The 22,596-nt window shown below is 34.8% G+C and overlaps 2 protein-coding genes across 4 annotated transcripts; both read left to right on the top strand.

Moving 5' to 3' along the window:
• Positions 1 to 40: 40 nt before the first annotated feature.
• Oatp26F (Organic anion transporting polypeptide 26F) lies at positions 41 to 19,995 on the top strand. 3 transcript variants are annotated; one of them, XM_011068282.2, is made up of 13 exons: positions 41 to 300; positions 2,510 to 2,565; positions 11,578 to 11,797; positions 13,156 to 13,324; positions 13,774 to 13,912; positions 14,262 to 14,439; positions 14,525 to 14,627; positions 17,014 to 17,135; positions 17,369 to 17,632; positions 17,857 to 18,058; positions 18,170 to 18,320; positions 18,400 to 18,782; positions 18,874 to 19,995. In XM_011068282.2, exons 2-13 carry the CDS (start codon positions 2,518 to 2,520, stop codon positions 19,058 to 19,060), a joined length of 2,166 nt encoding a protein of 721 aa, XP_011066584.1. In that variant the 5' UTR covers positions 41 to 300; positions 2,510 to 2,517; the 3' UTR covers positions 19,061 to 19,995. The 3 variants fall into 3 exon arrangements, with proteins under 3 accessions (XP_011066584.1, XP_011066585.1, XP_087265991.1); XM_011068283.2 differs by lacking the exons at positions 41 to 300; positions 2,510 to 2,565 and adding an exon at positions 10,069 to 11,153; XM_087409865.1 differs by lacking the exons at positions 41 to 300; positions 2,510 to 2,565 and adding an exon at positions 10,069 to 11,474.
• A 143-nt stretch (positions 19,996 to 20,138) lies between these two features.
• LOC105153440 (hypothetical protein) lies at positions 20,139 to 22,596 on the top strand. Its single transcript, XM_011068285.2, has 2 exons — positions 20,139 to 21,246; positions 21,446 to 22,596. Exons 1-2 carry the CDS (start codon positions 21,166 to 21,168, stop codon positions 22,553 to 22,555), a joined length of 1,191 nt encoding a protein of 396 aa, XP_011066587.1. The 5' UTR covers positions 20,139 to 21,165; the 3' UTR covers positions 22,556 to 22,596.

Raw genomic sequence — 22,596 nt, 5'->3', positions numbered from 1 at the left:
TAAGCCCCACTCTCCGAGGCCAGTCACTGACTTGAGGCTACATCAAGTTCAGTTAGTTAGTAAGCATCCAAAGCAGTCGTCTTGAACTCGTGGACTTGTTCGCATCAGTGTACGCGAAGTAAAACGCGATGCGTTATCGCGAGTTTTTTGCTTTTTAAAGACAGAAACATGCTATAATGAATGTTAATTCTACCACAACGGAATTATATAATCATGTGTTGTATCGGATCGATACGAATTACAAAACTTTATCTTCGGTGTATCGGACTCAAAATCCGCGTCTAGATATTTTTTAATACGGTAAGTAACACAAAATTACATAACAGCAAACATATTATAATTATATGTAAATGTTAATTACATAATAAGTAAGTAATTGTAAATACTTCATGCTTAAAATTACGGTATTATAAATAAATCGTTAATTGTTAATGTATCATGTAAAAAGAATTATTAAAATTAATATACAACAATATTGTGTGATTACACAATAAAACAGATTTGTTTCGGGCTTTATGTAAATTTTTACACGTATATAATTTTTAAGCGTTAAATGTCAGAAGAAGAGAAGGAAACGGTCGCATCTAGTTTTAGTTATAGAATGTAGCTATAATCACTTTTTGTCTTCGTTTTGTTCATAAGCCTATGAACGTTACGTTAATTAATAATATAGCGATGCGAAAGAGATGTACAGCAGACGCAAATTAATTAACGGAAGCACACCATTATAGTATCCATCGAGACTCATATAATTAGCTTAGAGTCGAGAAATCAGCGGTACGGTGATTTACAACAGTAATTCTGACATTTCTTCTTTCTCGCGTTATTTTTCCATTTTTTACCTCGCGTATGTATTATTTTAGGAGAATTAAAAAGAGGAAAAGAACAGAAGGAATGTTCGATTGAACAATCCATAACGATAAAAACTTTTATATTATCGGTACGTCCATTACGGTAGAAACATATGTTATTACGTATTCACGATAAAGCACGACTCCTACGTGAGTTTCGATCAAATAAATTTGAAAGAAATACGTTATATCATCTTTTTGCCAGTCTTTTCAATTCGAGAAAAATGTAACGATACACATACTGCTTTATTGAATCGATTGCGATTTATTAAGTCTGACGTTTATGGATAATCCATAATTTATTGCGAAACAGTATAAATAGAACATTTTTGTATCTTTTGAGGACGTGGAAAAATGTTTTCATTTTGCAGACTAAATTGTATTTTGTTACGAAAGAAATGCATGAATTTTGTCAGAACGTTGAATGGAGATTATAGAAAACGAAAGACATTAAAACGATATCAGTAAAAACGTTTTGTTTATAAAATTTAAAAGTTCTTTATGAAAAAGAGATATGTATTTAAAAGAAAAAAAATGATTGAAACAAATAAATTGATTGCAAAGATTGTAATCATTGTAACACAATACGATAAATATGAAAAAAATGGAAAAATTATAGAAGAATCATATTGAATTCTATCTTTTAAAGATAATTTCGATTGTTTGTATTTATTCTATAATACTTGATCGTGTACCTTTGAACTTTCGCCCGTTTCTTTATATTTTAAATAATCAGTACGATCACCAGAAAGTAATAATTATACATGTTCAAAACTAAAAAAAAAAAAGACTTTTTTTAATCTATTTTATCACTTCGAAGAAACTAAGTGCAAAAAAACAACTAATATAATAGCGGTTCTTATTTTAAGAAATTATTTTAAGTGATGTGATCATCTTAAGTAATCATTTTAAAATGTGATTGTTGTTCTGACATTTTAAGGCTGTATTTAAAACGGTTCGAAAAATAAAATCAACTATATGAATATCGGTCATGTAGTCATAAGTTGTTGCTTGTGGACATGAGACTGGTTCATTTGCAATCATCATACTGTTAAACTTTTGAGAAAACATACTTAATAGAATTGAAAGTTTTCCCACAAGATGACCTACTACAAACGAACCTTAAATTCGATTCATATAAAAAGATTAAGTCTGGACACATTCCGCGCAGGGTGCATAATAATCTAACATGATGTCCATTATCCTGTTACTTCGATTGAACATTATTATGCATTATATGCATCTATCAACGATCGTCTTACTAAGATGCTACAGGAACATTCAAAAATATCTACTCTTTTAATGTTTGAATAAAGTACAGAGATGTTTGATTTTTTTGTACATTGTGATAAATTTTTAATCATTTTTTAAATCAATTTTTCTTGTTAATGATATAATATTATTTTAATAAAAAAAAATATTTTGCAGAGCACTATTTCGCTGTGTCAGCTATGAGTATTTTCAGAAATAAATGATATAATGTACCATTTAATAAATTGTTATTATCTAATATATAACTGTTTTATTAATAATACAATGAATAAATAATATAATATCACATAAATAACTATAATAAATCATATAATAAATGGTACAATAATTTATATCAATTTACATCATTTTATATATTAATAATAACTTTTATAATTGTTTTACAGATTGCGACATGACAGGAATAGATAATTTAGGTTATAACGATGGCATCGCACCAACGGTAAGTTAATAATACTAAATAATAATTTCATTAAAAGATGAATATATGCAGTATTACAAATAAATTTAATAGTATAAACTGAATAATGAGTATAGTAGTGATTCATAAAAATTGTCTCTGTTGGGTGTGCTGCTATAATACATATATATATATATATATATATATATATATATATATATACATAAACATTGTAATATCTTTTTGATACAATGATGATTTTGATATATAACACAGTAATTATTATGAATTATTTAAATCTTTGTTTTAAACATAGTTAGCTACTGTTTTGTATTCTATATGTGAACACGTAGATGAATAAGAAAATTTTTACGCAAAGTTCTTACGATAATCAAAATTGAGCTAATTGAATTTCTAACGCACCGCGCGTTGTTATAAGAGTAATTTAAATGCTCGAACCACGTGATACCTGGAGGGAAGATAAAATTGATTTATTTGAATTCTCTCGTTCCGTTACTTTTGACTTTTAATTATTTTTCAGAGATATAAAATTGGAGAAAAATAATCACACGTTCTACTAAATGCTATAAATTTAACAAATCTCGCTGTCATTGTATAATGTAAATAACTGAAATGCCGTAATTTATATTTCAATGTGATACATTCTAAATAAAAAAGGATATTAAGTTTGGAATGTTTTTTAGTTAACATGAAGAATTCCAAGGTGTGCAAATTATACAGCATATTAAAGGATTATTTAAGTGTGAGTCAAGTAATGTATTGCTTATCTTGGGAAAACAATATAACAATGTGAGAAAAATCATCAAAGACAATCAATCTAACGCTATCATATTTATTGATAAAAAGTTATTAAGTAAAACGTCAAGACATCAACAATGATTATTATTTTATTACTTAAATACATATTTTACTTAAATATATATATAATTTAGAGATTTTTAAGTAATTCACGAGTGACGAAGAGTTCAATATAAGTAATGATCGTTCGGTTCTAAATCATGACTTTAAATAATTTATCAAGTTATACATTAAATAACAATAAAAGTTTATTGTTTAGTTCTTGAGATGTTTTGATGTCTTACTTAACAACTTCTTATCAATAAATATGATCATAATTGATAAAAATATGAAATGTGATTGATATCAATAAATAGCATTGTCTATAATTATGATTTCTTTCATGTTCCCGATGTTTGTCCAAGTCATTCGAGTTCGCTTAAGTAGCTCTTTAATATAATATATAATTTGCATATCTCAGAACTTTTTCTTCATATTAACTTCATGGAAACTTAATAGCCAAAATTTAATCCTTCTTTCAAAATGCAACTAATTATATCTTTTTATAAAATAATTATGCGTAAAAAAGTTAATATGATGATATTTTTATAAATCTATTCTGAATTTTGTTTCTTATCAACAAAATTATTTTATTCTACAAACCATACACAAAAAACATTCATGTAATTTTTCTTATTATTCTTCTTTATCTTTTAACGTCAATTTTTTAACACAAAATTGCATTAATTTTTCACAACTTTTAGACATTTAATTACTTATGTCGACATAAAAATTTATACTGGAAATGTGAAAATTATCTTCTGAGTCAATAAAACTTTCTTGTTCAATATTACATTAAAAATCTTGTCATTATTCTTGGTCCTGTGTATACTTTCTCTCTTCTTTCTTTAATAAACTTGAACTTCATTTTAATCTTATGGACGATAAGGCAGGAGTTTGCCACCGTATCCTATCGCATGGTGTCTCGAAAGAATAAACAACTGCCGTAACCCAGCGCATTTTACCTGCCCCAACGGTGTTTGCGTTTGCGAAAATTTGCATCTGCATACTCTGGAAATTTGCATAAGTATATGTAAGGCGGAGCTATTGGTAGGTAGGTTCGAGATATTGTCGCGTTTTTCTCCAGACAGATAATATAATAACGCATACGCGTGTTTTTAGGAAAGCCGACCTGTAGAAAGCCAGATTGGCGCAATTGTATTTTGGTGGCTTAAGTATATCTCTTTGTGATTTTATGAAATACTTAGCATCGGGAAAGTTAACTGTTTAATGTTAGCTGCAACTTTAATGCTTTTGCTGAAAATGCAATTATAATTCTTTGATTTTCCTTTTTGTGAGTTATATTGAGCGTAGTGTGTTTTTGCAGAGAAATTATCTCTAGTTAATCTGCATATATGCGTCGATATTTCCGCAACCGTTTTCCCTGTGAATTGATTGACTTTGGAGTAACTTAGTTACTTTTTGCTGGTTTCAGCCATTCTGATTTTTGCGATTGATGCCTCCGGACTTGCCCGATTGAAAGGTTAATTTCAGAAGTAAATAGTTATAAAACGAAATGATTTACGAAGCGCATATTTATTTGTTGACTTTTCTACACATATTTTTTCGTAATACGATGCGTGTTAGTGCAACACTTGAAAATAGCAATCGAAACAAAGCAAAGTACTGTTTTCTATGAGTTTTCTTCCATTAGAAAGTCTGACGAAACTCTTGAATAGGGTAGACTGTAGCTTATACCCGGTTTCGTTTTTCATTCCTATTGTAGTATCTTATTTTCGGTAACATCGCTCTCGTACGAACGAAACGGTTTTATGCCGACTTAAAGCCCGGAAAAGCGGGCTGAGCGATTGCACTGCAATTATGTGAAGTAGCGCCGCCCGTCGTGATGAAACGTCGAAGAAAAAAATAATGATAGAAAAAGGAGAGTCAGAACGCGGAAGTTACGGCGTACTTCGACATTGTCTCAATTAATGGACCGTGTTCAAAAGCATGAAAAATTGTAAAAAGTGGAAAGAGAAAGAGAAAGAAAGAGAAAGAGGAAGGAAAAGAAAAAGAAGAAAACGAGAGAGAGAAAGCGTATGTGTATGTCATGTTGCGTCGATAATTTATAATTTTAAATAATTAGTCGATTTACCATGCATAAAAAATATATTAAAATGATTTTTCTTGTTTTAAGCTTTTTAATAATTTTTGTAGAGTAATACATATATGTAATAAAAGGAAGTTTACTTAATAAAATCGCATGAATAACTCGCGTATGCTCATGTCTACGGTGTATACCATGGATATTACCATAGATATAATCCACCATAAACGCACATTAATATATAAAAAAGTATAATTATGTAATATTTAGTGTCTTATGTTACAAAAATAGTTACATTTGTTATTGCGATATGTATACATATAAGCATGTACAAAGTCTGAGTATGGAATTCGATGATATTTTTAGGCTGAAATAAGATTGTAGAAAACACAGGATTAATTTTTCAACGTTATTATTTATTTATAGAATTTAAATTAGGATTGACAAAAGAATTTTTTTTTAACATAATATTGTGTTTTTTCTTTTTTTTTTAAATATATTTATTTTAAAAGGAACATATATTTATTAACTTTTTCTTTTTAAATATATTTTTAATTTTTTAAATATGTTTACATATGTTTTAAATAGTATTAAAAGAAACATTATTTAAAGCATGTTTACAACATCGATTAAACATGTTTTTAAGTTTTATATATGTTTTTTACCAATTCTGATTTAAGTTCTAAGAAAATATGCTTATTTATAAGCATCCCTACATTTATAATAATTCCTTGCAGGTTTTATAAGAATCTTTATTCAGCATATTTTGATTTTAATTAATTTCTTAAATTTAATATGTTTTTTTTCAATCAAAGAATATTCTGAATTCTTTATTTTAACTATCCTTGAGGCAGTTCCAGCGAAAAAGAATAGCATTTAGAATATATCATCTTTTTTACAACAATCCCAAAAATCTACCCGGACGATCTTATACATAATCTAAAATTTCAGAAAGACAGAAATTTTGAGAGAGATCAGGTGCACAATCGCACTGTTCTTTAATTATTGAAATTGCATGAAAAAGAAATACTTGCTTTGTTGTGCCGCGCGTCAATATCGGAGAAAGTGGAGTGACGGGAGAGGAAACGTCTAAATAATTGGCATCTGCTTCGCAAAATGCCTGTTTGTCGGCTGAGTGCCGTTTAATTTGCATTAACAAGCTGTTTGGCATATTCACTTTGCATTCCCGTAAATCGAGTTACTCCTGAATATAGTTGCTAGGAATACATTGGTCACGGGCATGTTGTATAAACGAAAGTTGTCTATTGATTAGTGGGATGCACTTTCCGCTAACTTTTCGTCTCGTTGTCGCTTCAAAAATGCAAACCATATGTGATCGTATTAATTATCATACAATTACAGACTTATCCCTGAAAAATTTTTAGTCGCTTTACGACTATGCAGATATTACATCAGACATTACGTCAATAATCAAGAAGAATGTAAAAAATTTTCTCACGCGATATAAACTTGTCTGCGCCATATTCGCGTTTTCAGCTGAAACGTAACATTTCTAACCAAAAGGAGGAAATCTAAATGGCAACCGGCGCGCTTTATGTCGCGCGTCGCAAAACGGCCTATCGGCTCTCTCGTCGTTGAGAAACTTCCTCGCGAGGAAGAAAACATGTGTGTCGGCATAAAGAAAAGTACGAAATATCGAACGTGTCGGTAGACGAGAGCAAAGCTCTTTGGAGACACTCGTTTTCATTTCGAACGAGAAAGGACCGAGCGGCAAAAAGGGGACGCCACGAAAGTATATTTCATTATATACACGACTGCAGATATCGCCTCGGTTTACTACCCCCTCTCCCCCTCCCCCACCTCCTCACACCCCCGTCCTTCGCTCTCCAGGTCGATGGATAACCATCGTGCGAAGCAGGAAATATTTTATCCCGCGTATAAAGGACCTCCGTTCCATCGATAAAAGAATCGAATACGAATCGCGACTGATGTCAGTCACCTCTCGAACGACACGAGGAATCCACGGACCAATCATTCGTGGATTTTTCAGTCAGCATAGGTTTTATGCCGTGACTCGCATTCGTATAAGAGGATTAAAAGAGATCGCGATGCGCGTATCAAGAGGCACACAGACACGCCGAGCGACTTCCGCGCGGTCGAAAGCGACGAAGAGAAGCAGGACTTTCACATGCGATAAGATTCCGCATAACATCGGGATTTAGAGTTGGTTCTATCATTCTTATTCTTCCCCAATACGTCTCTCTGTTGCTGCAAATGGCATATTTTAGACGGCAAATTATAAAATGAATAAATGCTTTCTGACGCGACCTCCATCGTGTTGCCCGTCCGCGACCGCCTACGCCCTCGAGCATTGACATAAGTCGTTGTTTGTCTATTGTCATAGGCGTCACGATGAATATCCTGTCCGGTAAGAAAATCGCGACGTTCGTCACGAATTTATTCCGATATATTATTCCTTCCTTTTCGACGAAAATTACACGTTCATCCTTTAGTAATTCTCGGAAATCGAGACATTACAGTTCCTTACGATCAAGGCTCTTTGTAACACCTGAGGCACTTGGAATGCATTTGGACCGTTTGGCATAAATTTCGTAAGAAATTCGACGCCTATGGGGTGAAACGATCGTCGTAAGAGACGACGTCCGCTCGCTCGTCTTCCCGACGAGCAGACTCATACACGGCAGCCGTACACTCTGCAAGCGGAAGCCATGAATCTTTATTAAATCCACGAAATTTATGTCGAAGCGGTCGCGTGGATTGTGAAACGTGCGCCGCGCGATGGTCCCCGTAAGAGTATTTATTTTGCCTCTCTCATTCCCTCGTCCAACCCCTCGTGCAACATGCGCAATCTCCGTTTACTCTGTTCGAGTCGTTTGCATTGTGTAATAAAATATGCCATTCCACGTATGTATGTACATGTATACACATATTTATGCATAATGCGGCTCTTTCCTTTTTTTTCTCTTTTTTTTTTTTTTCATTTTCAGTGACGCGCGTCCGCCTTCACCGAGCGAATAATCACTGTCCGCGAGGCAGATGGACGTGATATTTAATTTGACACGGTAAATAGTTGCTACCGCGAGAGCGAATACTTTCCATTCCTACGCACGCATAATTTCTGATTTTAAACGACATCAACACGAATCCATTCGGTTCCGTTGTTTTACCGGTCCATCCTTTTTTTTTTTTTTTCGATTACTTTCGCCGCACGCGATCGAAAAATAAGTCGATTTTTATATTATACGAGTATAAGCGAGGGTGTTCCCCTTGCTCGACGAGCTCTGTATTTTGTACCAGCCTCTTTAAGAGGCGATATTATCATAGTGATTTATTTCGATCTTCTCGCCTCTCTACGTACCGGCGTTATTGCTACCATAAATTCAAGCGCGTTCACGATGTTTGATATATCCGACCTGACCTACGCTTGTCTTTCAGTTGTCTACTCTCCCAAGCACTTTAGAAATTTCGGCATTTCCGAGAGAATATTGAAATTTCCCTTATCGTCGTCTCGTTTAGTCTTTTTCATTCTTTTCTACATTGTATGTGTCGTAATAATTCAGATAAAAATGTACTGCACTAGTTTTGTTAGTTGCATTTTATCTGTGATATCTCAAACTTTTTTACTTATCTGATCTGAGATATTTTATCCTGTTCCATATATTGATCGTTCCTACACAATGACAATACGCATTCTAACAGTTACATATAGTGGATGCGATAGATCGAGTTTCGTAGTAAACATTGATATCGTTGGCGAAGAATCAAAATTCAAATTTTTAAGAGAGAGATGTATTTTGTAAGATCGAGACTTGTCTTTAAAAAATGTAAAATAATAAATTTCGAGTGCAAACTTCTTTCAAGCCAAGTTTGTTATTGTAAACTTTTTCGATTTTGTAAACTTTATAAATTATCTATACTAAATTTGTAGCGACTTACATACCTATAAGTTTATGATTTTGACAAGCAATTTAATACTTGCGTACTCAACAATCAAAGGCGTAACACAGATAGGCAGAATCCAGTAGATAAAAATGTGAATAACAGCATCAGATTTATATTTTGTCTGTAACTTAGTTTAGGCCGTAATTAAAATTAATAATAATAACACAATGCTATAAGACAAATGTTATCTCTCTGCGGTCGAGGTTGATAACGAGTATTCACTAATTAGCAGTTAAAACACCGCAAGCGAGCACGGGCGATGTAAATTCTTGTGAATACATATGTCAAGCGCTTATTAGTCAGCTCGAGCTTCGCGCAAGGAACTTCATGTTATTACGCAAGATGCATAAATTTCCTACAAAAGCCAATAAACTTGATCACATTTAAATGACGAATGGAATCGGGTAGCTCGTACGTCTTGATGGCGAAGCAACAGCTTAGTAGGGATGGTTTATAGCGGATCGGAGAAGAGTAGGAAGAAGAGTGTGTATACAGTATAAGTCGGAGGTAACGATAGGCGGGGAAGAGAAAGAAGAGAGGGGGTGGGGGGGGGGAGAGAGAGGGAGAGAGATGGGGTAGGAGAAAAGGTATGTCTGTGATAAAAGCAGGTGGTAGGTTGATAGCAGAGAGATAGAATGAGAGAGAGAAGGGGAGAGGGGAAATAGAGGGAGAGAAAGAGAGAGAGAGAGAGAGAGAGAGGGGGGGGGGTTATCTACACTACGTTTAAACTCAACGGGGAAAACTGTGAGAGCAGAAGCGCGAGCGCGAGCTTGGAGCGTGGGTGCGGACTTCAGAGTTCAGTCGCGTGCGATGCGCGCTCTTAGCCGCTACGTGTTCCTTAGTCCTCCGATTTTTTAACGATTGAGAATGACCGCGAACGTGAAAGACGCGCGCGTAAAATTAGACATATATTAACGGATTTATTAAAATTTTTATCATAATCATTTTTTTCATGAAGGCGTAACGAAATATCCTCTCCACTGCAATACATTTTTTTTACAATACGAAAGTAGGTCTACTCGGAGTACCAATCAGAATCAGTGAGAAATAAATCGAGAAATAAATCGTGGATCGTGATATTGCAAACGATAAAATGACGACGTAAACGATAGAATCGCGGTCGTGGAAATCGTATCGGGAAAGGTGCGCTATTTTCGATTGGCTTTCGATTACACGGAATCGAAATTGACGAGTTCAACGGGACGGAGTACGAGCTTCGTGTTTGATACAGTTTGATGGAACGATGTATATTTTACTATCGGCAAGTTTTTGCCGGTTGAGGGAATTGTAATTAAAACTTTACAAATAGAAATTACTAACAATAAAAGAAAGAGAGAGAGAGAGAGAGAGAGAGAGAGAGAGAAGGTGAGAGAGAAAAAAAGAGTACAAGATGGAAAATGCAAACAACAGTGCTTCGAAGACAATAATACTCGTCATTGAACAAACAAACTTTCCATCAGCTGTGAAAAGTTAGAAACAGCGCGATGAATTAATCGCTGCTTATTTCTGTTAATTGATAAAGTAAAATTTATCATTGAAGATTTCTTATCAATGGGCTGACATCTTTTTCGAAAAGGAAGTTGTGATCTCTGACCAATTGAGTGGAAATGGTCTCTGTCTAATGAGAACATTGAAGTATTAGTAAAATATTTCGTTACTAAATGTTTAGAGACCATATTTTTACGATCGATTGTTATCGAAAGATTTAAGATAAAGAAGTGGAAGCTAAGTGGAATTTATAGATTCTTGCCACGCTTCGTGGAAATTGTCGATAATTATGAGGGACAAGTTCACATTTAGCGTGAGTATCGTTTGATACGATGTTGCAATCGATTTTGTGTTTTTTAATATATCTGTCGCGATTTACAAGGAGAGTCGAAAAAATAAAGAAAAAAAAACAACGTCTGGCTAATATTTGGTTTGTAACCATCGGCATATGGAATGAAACGCTTGTAGACAGCTATCACTCGAGACCGTAGGTCACAGAGATTGTAGCATATTCTCTCTTCTATTTATTGTTAGAGACAATCATGTCGTTTTGCGCACGCCACATGCGAGTTCGTTGAATTTATCGTTACTACTACTTTGTCATTTATTTTACACATCATATTTTATAACGCTGGTGAGGAGAACGCTGGTGTATATTGGAAACGGAGTGCAATATGCAATATGTATTATTTATATCCAAAGTGATAGAGATAAATCTTCGCTGATGTAATTTACAGTCGGGGGTGCCGGACATGCACGAGACTCTGTCTAGCTTCCCGGAACAGTTTGGGGATGGCCCGAGAAAACCGGAAATAAAGCCGGAAATTCCGAAGGAGACGGATAGAACCGCGGACAATCTGAAATGCGGTTGGTTCTGGTTCAGGCCAATTTATTTGCAGAAATTTCGCACTGCGAAATGGGCGCTTTTCTGGCTGTGTTGGGCTGGAGCGATGCAAGGTACGTAGTTTTGATAACTTTTCGTATGGTAATTCACTCGGCGCGACGCGGGGCTTCGCTGCAAAAAATCGTCAATAAACTTATTAATGCCGTCGAAATTTTCAATAACAACGTTATGAAGACGCTAGTCAGTTAATATATTAGATTAATGCAAAAAATTTGTAATTTTTCCGTTCAATTTATTTAATTAAAAAATTCAAAGTTTTTTTTTAAAAGTAATTGAGAAGGCTTTTAAATAAATAAAAAATATTTTTATTAAAAAATTTTTTATTAAAAGTAATATAGATTGTTTAAAAAATAATTTAAAAAGTTTCTGAATAAATAAAAATATTTTTTATTGGAAAATAGTGCGTTGAAACCAATGTTGCTAGTGGCAATTTCGCTATATTTTTTTACTGAAATTCTTTTCAAACTTCATTTGACAGATATGAGACAGCTTTTGCACTAATCTAATATTTCTCAGTTCCTCCTTTCGAGTTTGTCAGTTAGCGTTAGTGCGTGAAGCGTTAACTTTCTCTCCGAGATTAGACGCGAGTGTCAGGGACGCGAATATTTTCATACTCATTTTCTCATCGCTTCGCAAACTCTTATTATAAAAAAAAAAGAGCGAACGAGCCGCATCTTTGTAAGAAACATAATTCCTTGATAACATATGATACGATGAGATGTTGACGCGCAGCAACGCTACTAGTCATACGTTATCCGCAATTTTGATGCTTCTACGTGAAAATAAGCTCGAAGGGAGTGATGATTGACGATAACGAGAGAAAATTATCCGATTAATGTATAGTTCGCGTTAACAAGAATAGCTTAATATATCGGAAGGAATGATGCATTGATAACAGAAAGGGAAAATTTAAAAAAAATTTATCAATCGTTGAAAAATACGTAAACTTGCCAATCAAGAAATTATTTTTGATAAAATTCGTCATATTTTTGGTAAAATATTAAAATATATTACAATAACATACGTATTTCCTCTCGCCAGAGGTGATTCTTTGGGATTAAAATACATCTATTAGATGCATCCTAAGGGAGCCATTTATTCTGTGTTCCTTTAATAGAGATTAAAAAGATCAACGTTTATGTACATTGTAATATCATTAAATTCTCAACAGTGTGCAAATATATGTATACACACAACAACATATTTCATTATGTTTATTAAAAAGTCGTTTGTGATAATTCGTAATTAAAATTTTTCAATGGTCGCAAAATGGTCCTTTAATTTTAAAACAAACTATCGGTTTCGAGCAGCAATCGTAAAGTTTGCTCGTATAGATAGTGAATGGAGGCTATCACGGTACTGGTTACGCATCATACATATACATAATATACAAGTATCTTCATTGTTTCAGGCATGGTCGTGAATGGTTTTGTAAATGTCGTCATAACGACGATAGAGAGGAGATTTGGATTAAAATCGTCGGAGACTGGCTTGATAGCGGGTGGATACGATATAGCTAGTTTTCTTCTTCTCATACCAGTAAGCTATCTTGGTGGCCGTGCGAAAGCGTCGAAACCAAGGTACGCACATGTATACCGCGTCGCGCCATTACCTTACACATTAATATTAATACCAATATCGGTTTTATACGACGACTTTCATAAATATTAATCTTAACGCCTGTTCGTCCGACACTGTCGATGTTAATCCCCGTCGCGTTTCTTTGCTACGGCATCGTCTCGGAACCCTCGTCCTTGTAATCGATAATCGATAACCTTTCTGAAGATCTTAAATCTCAGATAGGAATATATTGAGTTCGACGGTTCGTTCCTAAAAAATTATTTTACCTAATTAAAAAAAAAAAAAAAAAGAAAAATGATAAGCTAGCACTTGCCAAACAATACGCACTGAGCGATGGTTCTCCTTACTCAGATCCAATGCATTCTTGAAAGTATTATATAAAAGTGTAGAATTAATTTTGCAGTGATTAATTTATTCTATTTCAATCAGATGTTCTGAAATGTCGTAGGTATATCGGCATAGGGATTCTAGTCTTAGGTATAGGTAGCCTGCTGTTTGCATCTCCGCATTATCTTGCCGGACCGTATAGAGGAGGTCAGCAAACAGACAACATATGCCAAAGTGTCACTAATATATCGAGCCATTCGGTAAGCTGGTAAATTAATTACTATAGAATGTAATTAAAATTCTTCATTTACATATCTGATTTATTTTATCACAACGTGACAAGTTTAATCGAAACGGTGGCTTGTCCCGTAACACCTTCTAATAACAACACGGTTATATATTGCAACGTACACACGTTAAATTCTCTCGTTAGACTCCTAAACGAAATTTACATCACAATCGATAATAAACACAATGCGTAATTCAATGCGTGCGTGACTAATCGAAACTTGTTTATAATACCGTGCTTTTCTCGATTTCCCACTTCTATTCACGTAGTTTGCCTAGTGAACCGGCGACGCCAGATTTATCATTATTTCGGCCACTCAGATATCCTGCACGGATCAATCTACCGTTCAAGCGGACCTAGAGCCTTACAGTGGCGTGTACTTAACCATATTTCTGGTAGCTCAGCTGTTACATGGCGCCGGTGCGGCACCCTTTTATACGCTCGGGGTTACATATTTAGACGAAAATGTTTCGAAGAAGATGTCTTCGGTATATCTAGGTAAGATCCGTATAAGCAGCACAAATGTATATATCAATTTTTTTTCTCAATCGATATTAATAAAACAAAATGTATCGTGTGTTAGGTGTTTATTATACTATGGCTATAATAGGACCTGCGCTAGGCTACGTTGTCGGTGGTGAACTACTGAAAATTTACACAGACTTTCTCACAGTGGACTCCTCAACGTAAGTATTTAAATATTTAAACAGATCGATTTTTCCAAACGCGCTGTTTCCTGTTATTTTTAAAAAATAAATCAGACATCTTTATTTCCGCGCGGGAAGACAATGAAACAGGAGTGATGGATATTTTATTTGTAATGCATAGTATGGTGTGCGTTCGAACGAAGACAGGGAAGAGAAACGTGTAGCGATGGTGGCATCGGAATTCGTCTCTTCCCGTTGTCAGGCCAAACGCATTTTCCACTTTTTTTCCCTGATAACATGCGGGAACGTTTAGTCGCGCGTCAGCGGCAACTTTATTAAATTCTCGCGAGGATTTATCGGTCGTTCGCGTCTATCTCTCCGACGCGAATATACACGAGCACACGTATTGTGGGTGTATACGGACACGAAAACGCGCGGTTTCGAACGGAATAACTCGCCGATCTGATGGTATGCAAATGTGCATATTCGTCATTTCGCCACTAGTATTCGGATGATGATGCGTATATTGGTCGTTTGTACGGAATTCGATATTAATAGTAAAATGATCTCCCCGTAATGCATAAAGCGTCGATTAAATAAAGCAAGGGTGAGCATGCAACCGAACGCTCTGATCCGATTAGCTAATTTTAGAGAATAATTATCAAAACGATGGTAGCGGTTTGGTGTATTGTCACATATTTGATATTTCCTCTTCCAAAAAAAAGGAAACATGTATTTAGCCAATAGGTATGAAAACACAAAAAAACACATTGCTCCTTTAATGCACCGTTGCCGTTAAAAATATTCCCCAGGATCATTAGAGCGTATAATGGGCCGAGATTAATAGTGCGTGTAACTCTACTGATATACAGTATATCCCATGGGGAAAATGTCAAGTGGCGAACCAGTGTTTGACGATGTGACACGCCGATATTACCCTTCAAAATTGTTGGCTCTTCCCCCCAGCACTTAGGACACAATCAAGTTCCATTTGTCTACTCGCCTCCCCGTGGACCCTCCCCCAACTACGCACCCTTTCATCGACCGTTGAGTCATTCTGTACCGCGTGAGAATCAAATTAATCGTTAGGCGAGAAAATTTTTTTTCACATATTTTTTTCGTACTCACATGCATATATATATATCTAAAAATCTTATATACATGAACTAGGAACGAGCAAATAAATCGCGATGCGTCTCTATAGTCGCACTGTTGCGGTTACAATTACATCCTTTCTCTTTTACGAGAAATGAGATTCTTCAAGAAACAAGACAAATGTAAGGTGAAATTATTCGTGTAATAGGTGCGGCTCTCCTATCGCTTCACGTGAGAGTCGTTCGTGCATGCACCGGGTTTAATTTCGCAGGTAAATGAAAAGTTTCGCCGGAGATGCGGCAGCGGCAGCAGCAGATGTAGCTGGCCTCGAGCCGGTTGAAACGAATGACTTCTCTACGTGCACTTTTCCGCTTTCTCACTTTCAAGTTCCTTGCTGTAATAAGTTACATTATAGCTTCCCTCGCGTGCCGTTTCTTTAGTAATAGTTTCCGACCGTTATACAAATTATTCCTTTTCTTGGATCAAGTATCGATTCTACCGTATCAAGCATTCCATTCACTATCGTATTTATCGCATTTATTACCTTTGAGAAAATTAGCATTGTTATCAATATATTTCCATAATTGCACTGAATCAAGTGAAATACTCAATAAATATTTGCAATTAATATTTAGCAGTAATCCTTTATCAAAATATTTAACAGTAATCCTTTATGTTATTAATATTTATGAGAATAATATATGATTTTTTTTTTCACTTTAATTATATAAAATGTGTCATTTTAGGAACTATAGTATACTCAATGAAGAAATTCTTTTATCTGTTAAAAAGATGGTCTTCTTTCATTATATTTTTTTATTAATCGACAATTATATTAATTTTTACAATTATATATTTTGCATACATTGAAAATTTTAACGAAATTACTTTTATTCAGTTAAATAATCGTCATTAATGTCGAAACCACGTAAAAGGAACGTTCGCTGCATCTCTACTGGCGATTAATCAAAGAAGTTACGTGAAACTTCGTCAATCGAGAATTTCTAATTACCCGAAATTAGGATTGCCAAATTAGACAAAAAGTTAAATGAGAATATGTAAGTGCTTTGCAAACGCGCTCGGAATAATCCTTTAGCTCACATCTTTTTCCGACGGAGAAAAATCGGTCAGATGTTTTTTTTACAATTCATTCAACCGAGATAAAAATGAAAAAAAATTAATCGGTGTTCTAGTTTCGTCCAACTTACATCCATTAAAAAGGAAACTTGAAATAGACTCCTGAGATCTACGTGAAATAAATTCTAAATATATTTCCAAAGGCATATGTTTTATCGAAAATCTATTGCATCCTAAAACCATTAAATTTTAGGATTGGGTTAACTTCTGATAGTAATGTCTGGGTTGGTGCATGGTGGATCGGTTTTTTGGCAGCTGCTGTCATATGCTTCGTCATCGCGATACCAGTTTTGGCATTTCCGGCAGTTTTACCCGGTACGATCTTTTCTACGTTTTTAGATGGAATAATAATAAATAAATAAACTTCAAGATATATATATATATATATATATATATATATTAGGTCATTTAAAAAATATACGCGGTTTTTTTGTTCAATTTTTGAATGAAAAAACCGCGGATACTTTTTAAATGACCCAATATATATATATACATATTAAATGAATATTTAGTAAACTGAATTCTAAAAAGATGAATGATTTGAATAGGATCGGAGGAATTAGCCAAGGATAGGGTGTCAGAAGCGCACGAGAAATCGACTCGATCTTCTACCGCGGCAACGGGGGAAGCATTTTCCAAGATACGAGAGCTGCCACGTGCTATGACCGAATTACTTGGAAATCCGGCATTTTTTATGTTGAACTTGGCAGGTGCCAGTGAAGGGTTGCTCATCGCTGGATTTGCTGCTTTTCTACCGAAACTGATTGAAAATCAATTCAGCGTCAGTGCCAGTTCGGCCGCGTTGCTGATGGGTGAATAATGTCACAATTCAATTAATCTATCATAATATAGCATGAATTTCGATAAGCACCGTTGTATAAAATCATTTTCACAAAGCTTCGGAAATGATTCGATATAAAGGAAGTAATGCGAACTGCAAAGAACTGCAAAAAAAATTTTAACAAATATTAATTGATGACATATTAATTAATATCGCTATGATTTATATTACAAAATAATGTTTTCTTATTTTTAGGATTGGTGACTGTACCAGCTGGAGGCGGCGGTACATTTCTCGGTGGTTACCTGATAAAACGCTTCAATTTGCCCTGCTCTGGCATATTAAAATTTTGTTTACTGGCTACAGCCGCCTGCATCGCTTTCACGCTGTGTTTCGCTTTAAATTGCCCGAACTTGGATTTCGCTGGATTGACTGTGCCCTATCAAAACATCACGAGGTTTGTACTATCGATGGATTTAAAATGGCAACGAAGTAATATATAAATTATTAGTGATTCGTTCGATTACGTTTACTTATTTTATTATTAAAAATGAGACTTTTGTTACAGAAGGATCGCGTTGTCACTTGAAAACACCTGCAACAATGGCTGCGGATGTTCTAGATTGCAATTTAACCCTATATGCGGCGTGGATGGAGTCACGTACTATTCACCCTGTCACGCCGGATGTTATCGAGAAACACCGATAAACAATGTCAAAGTATATTCCCCGGTGTATTTCTAAAATAGCGTTCCGTTTTTGGACAGCAAATAAATGTCACGCGCGACTGTCTTTCTAGATATACTCGGATTGCAGCTGCATACACGCACCAGCGATGAATTTGACGAGCGAAGATACTGGCGATGTCGTCCAGTACCAGGCTGTCAATACCACCTGCGGAAGTTCATGCTCGTACCTGTGGCTGTTCATCGTCCTGGCATTTTGCAATATGTTCATGACGTTCCTGTGTACAATGCCAGCGCTCTCGTCCACCCTGAGAGTCGTGCGCGACGATCAACGATCATTCGCTTTAGGCATACAGTGGATCAAAGTTCGGATTTTAGGAACTATACCGGCACCAATGGTATTCGGTGCTCTTATAGACGATACCTGCATCTTGTGGAACGAAACGTGCGACGACAGAGGAGCGTGCCTCGTATACGATAACTACTACATGAGCAGGTTGGCAATTTACACGGTGGTTCCTTGACATGATTCGCAAATTAGTTCTCACAAGTTTTAAATGAATTTGTTACAAACATGTTTTTCACAGGTATATGCTAGCGCTGGCATTCATCGGAAAAGCGGCTTCGCTTCTTTTCTTTTTTTTGGCATGGTGGACGTACGTTCCACCCAGCACGAGAGGCATCGATCAGAATTCTCGGCAGCAAACGACGGCTACTTTAATGCTAAGTGATACGTCTCAAGAAGTTGAAATAGTACCGGCTACGATAGCGTAATCTTGGATTATTTTATTTTTCTTATTTAGAAAGTTATTCTTTTAGAATGGTTATTTTATAGAAATACCCGCGGATTATATACGGTTAGACAAATGTCCCAACATTTCTCTTTTACGGTGAGATTCACTCTGAGAAACGGAACAATTCACGTTAAATGAGAATATCGACGCAAACACATAAACAGATATCAAGATAGGATAAATGCGTACATGTCAATATACAATGTGAACAAAAATTGTCATGAAACTCCTTTTTGCACGTTAGAAAGATAAGTTTTTGATAGCCCTACAACCGAATGTAGTTCGAAACGCTATAGATTCGGAAATCAATCAGGGGATGTAAAAAACATATCCAGATAATTATGCCAAAGAGCCTATAATATGCAAAGCATATTCTTCATTTTCTTTATAATGGACTTATAATAACATTATAAGTCTTAGGCCTGATTGCACTAACGTTACTTTGACTTTAAGCGAAGCTTAAAATATCTCTTTCTTTTTTGAAAGCTTAGAGAGACAGAAAAAATAAAGTTTAAGTCTCGTTTAAAATTAAAGTAAAGATAGTGCAATCGGACCTTAATTAAATCTATAAACACGGGCCAAATATCTTATTTGCGCAACTCGAATCCAATTTCCCCTAATATAAACTTTTATAATCCTACATTTGCTGACTGTCAATTAAAGATTAATTAACTGTATTCCCTATAATGATAAATATCGATAGTTCTTTATACCCAAAATGTGACTTACATAAATTTTGACAATGGTTTTGCCATGTATCAGCCTTGATGATTGTCGTATACTATATTATCGATTTGATATTACACTTTCTGCGCCGTTTTTCGCTATAATTATTTTTATTAAACGAAAAACGCCAGTATGCCTAGAGCACATATTTATACATGTCATCAATAAAAAGCTGAGATATATTACAAATCTTTGTCTCTTTCAATATGAGATTTTCCATTTTTTTTTCTGTAGAATATATTTTGATAAGCAAATCTTGTAAATTTGTTTAAAAATATCATTGATGTATTTATATTAAAACTGCATATTTTAGAAATTATTAATTTTTTTTTATTCACTCTATTAGAAATAAAATAAATAGATATTAACAATTGATAAACCAGGAAACGATTTTAACAAATGTCGCTCAAGACTTTTACGCAATTAATGATTGTTGATAAAGTCGTTAACTATATCTGGAGCTTTTTAAAAAATTTTTAATCGTAATATGTTATTTTAATGAAATAAAAAATGTATTGTCAAAATAAGAATGTATCTTTTATAAATTCATAAATGCACATTAAAAAAATAAAGAAAAACACTTCCTTGAAAAAATTAATTATTATATATAAAATTAATTATTATATCTAAGTGAATATTGTTGAAGTAGTAAAAGACGCTATATTTAAAATTGTATTTTCACGTATTTATTACTTCAACAATATTCATTGTGGCAAACAATAAGAATGTAATAATTCATTGTGTTATACTATTCTTGCTAGAAAACAGCTATTAATATATTTATGTATTTATGTATTTATTTATGTATTTATGGACTCTTTATACATATACATTGATAATATTTTATATAAGTTCACTATTTTTTAAATATTTGATATTTTAAATATTTTTACATATTTACTATTAAAATATATATTAAAAAATGTCTGTAAATCTAAATACATTTTGTGATAGATTCTATATTTTTTAGAAGCAAAAGCGAGATTTTTACATAACTTTTGATGTAAAAAAATTCGCAATGCTCCCGAGCAACATTTGTCCGTATTTAATATTTGATAAACAATAAAAATAAAATTTCTTCTTCAAGAGCGTTACGAGCAGCAAGTAGAACGCAGCCTAAGTGTGCCAGATATATTGTCAGGAAAAGGTAAAGAGAGGGAAGTAGAAGATGAGAGAAGAGAGAGAGAGAGAGAGAGAGAGAAAACAGCTTCAGACTCATCCTCGAGTTACTTTCACTTGAACTTCTCGTAACGCCGTGTAGTGATCTTCTAGAATCTAAACGGTGGAGCGGAGCTCCTGCTGCTTTCCGCGTAATTCGAACTCGCGCAATTTTTTAGTGATTTTAGATTATTTAAAAAAATGACGTTTTACTGGATTCTACAATCGCATCTTATACGATGCATGTTATTTGTTGTTGTTACTCACGCTGAAGAAGTTTTTGTAAGTAATAGGATTTTAAACGTGTTGTTGTGTTAACACTAATTATGTTACATCGGATTAGTTGCGCATATTGATGCCATAAAAAATGAGGAATTGCTTATACTTACATAAATTTACAAATAAGTTAAATTATCTCGCTTTTAAATACTTTAACGGTCTTTAAGATGTATGATTCAATCACGATTGTTCACCCACGCAGAATACCACTCCGCCAACCGTCAAAACCAGCTTCTCCTGTCACAACCGGCCTATGGGATTTTATGCTGATATCGAAGCGAATTGCAAAATATATCACACGTGCGATGATCACGGGAACAAATTCACTTACCGATGTCCCGAAGGAACGGCTTTTCGTCAAGATGCCTCGATATGCGATCACGTTTATCTCGTGGACTGTCAAGCGACTATTTATTCGTCGACTCAACTTCCAAACGAGAATATAGACAAGGAAATCGCGCACGTAACTTCCTCAACGAGATCCCCAGTGGAATCGAGCAATTCCCTCGATGATCATCGGTTGGCATTTTCGCGTTCTTTCCATGTAATTCAACGACCCGACAAATCCATGCCGAATAAGTTTCAAACCAGCTTCGTCTTCAGCGCGAATCTATTCTTAAAGGATCATGATCGAACGCGGAATCAAGCTCGGCAAATCACCGACAATTGCACGATATGCAACGCTGATTTGAGGAACCACATGGCAGTTTCCACTGTACGGACACTTACCAAAGAGTTCGATTCTTGGAATCTACGTAACGACAAACCAACGGTACCAAGACAGTCGTTATCTTTGCCGTCGTCAGAGACTCGCGACAAAAGCAACGTGTATCCTAATCATTCATACGAGCCGCTCTCGAATTCTTCGCCCGCGAAAGTGATGACATCGGAAGATAACCGGCATTCATCTCCTCTGCGTAAGAAGTCTTTCTCCAGTTACAACAGAGATATCCATCCGTACTCCGAGACGTTACGATCGATTCAAGCTAACGCTTACGTAAAATCTACTACAGAAATTCCTGTGCACGCTTTGACGCTATCTTTAGAGCCATTAGTACCGAACGAGTTGGAATATGATCCTTATTATCCCAGACAACCGACGTCTACAGAAGCGTATTACACACCCAGCAATCGCAACAGGATTAATATGAATACTCGATTTTCCAGCTCCAACCAAGCACCGCTAATAGTCGCGCACCCTAATCTTCCTTTTGAGATTCCATCTATGCTGCCTGATTTGAATACTTTGGAAGATTTGGTCGATCGCCGGAAGTTTTTCTATATCCCGCGCACAAATGTGAAATCGATATGACGCGCCATTAACATTTAACTGTCAGACTTGCAACGTTGTAC

This window comes from Acromyrmex echinatior, chromosome 9, assembly GCF_024713525.1.
Source record: "Acromyrmex echinatior isolate Ae372 chromosome 9, ASM2471352v2, whole genome shotgun sequence".
Taxonomy (NCBI): Eukaryota; Metazoa; Arthropoda; class Insecta; order Hymenoptera; family Formicidae; genus Acromyrmex; species Acromyrmex echinatior.
Note: the sequence above shows the minus strand (reverse complement) of the source record. Positions and strands in the feature narration are given on the sequence as shown.

Bases quoted from the DNA above. Each gene is read 5' to 3' on its own strand.
- Oatp26F (XM_011068282.2), top strand. From the start codon at position 2,518: ATGACAGGAATAGATAATTTAGGTTATAACGATGGCATCGCACCAACG. The intron at 13,325-13,773 runs GTACGCACATGT...GAAATGTCGTAG, and splicing joins GCGAAAGCGTCGAAACCAAG to GTATATCGGCATAGGGATTC. The intron at 13,913-14,261 runs GTAAGCTGGTAA...TCGGCCACTCAG, and splicing joins CTAATATATCGAGCCATTCG to ATATCCTGCACGGATCAATC.
- LOC105153440 (XM_011068285.2), top strand. From the start codon at position 21,166: ATGACGTTTTACTGGATTCTACAATCGCATCTTATACGATGCATGTTA. The intron at 21,247-21,445 runs GTAAGTAATAGG...TCACCCACGCAG, and splicing joins CTCACGCTGAAGAAGTTTTT to AATACCACTCCGCCAACCGT.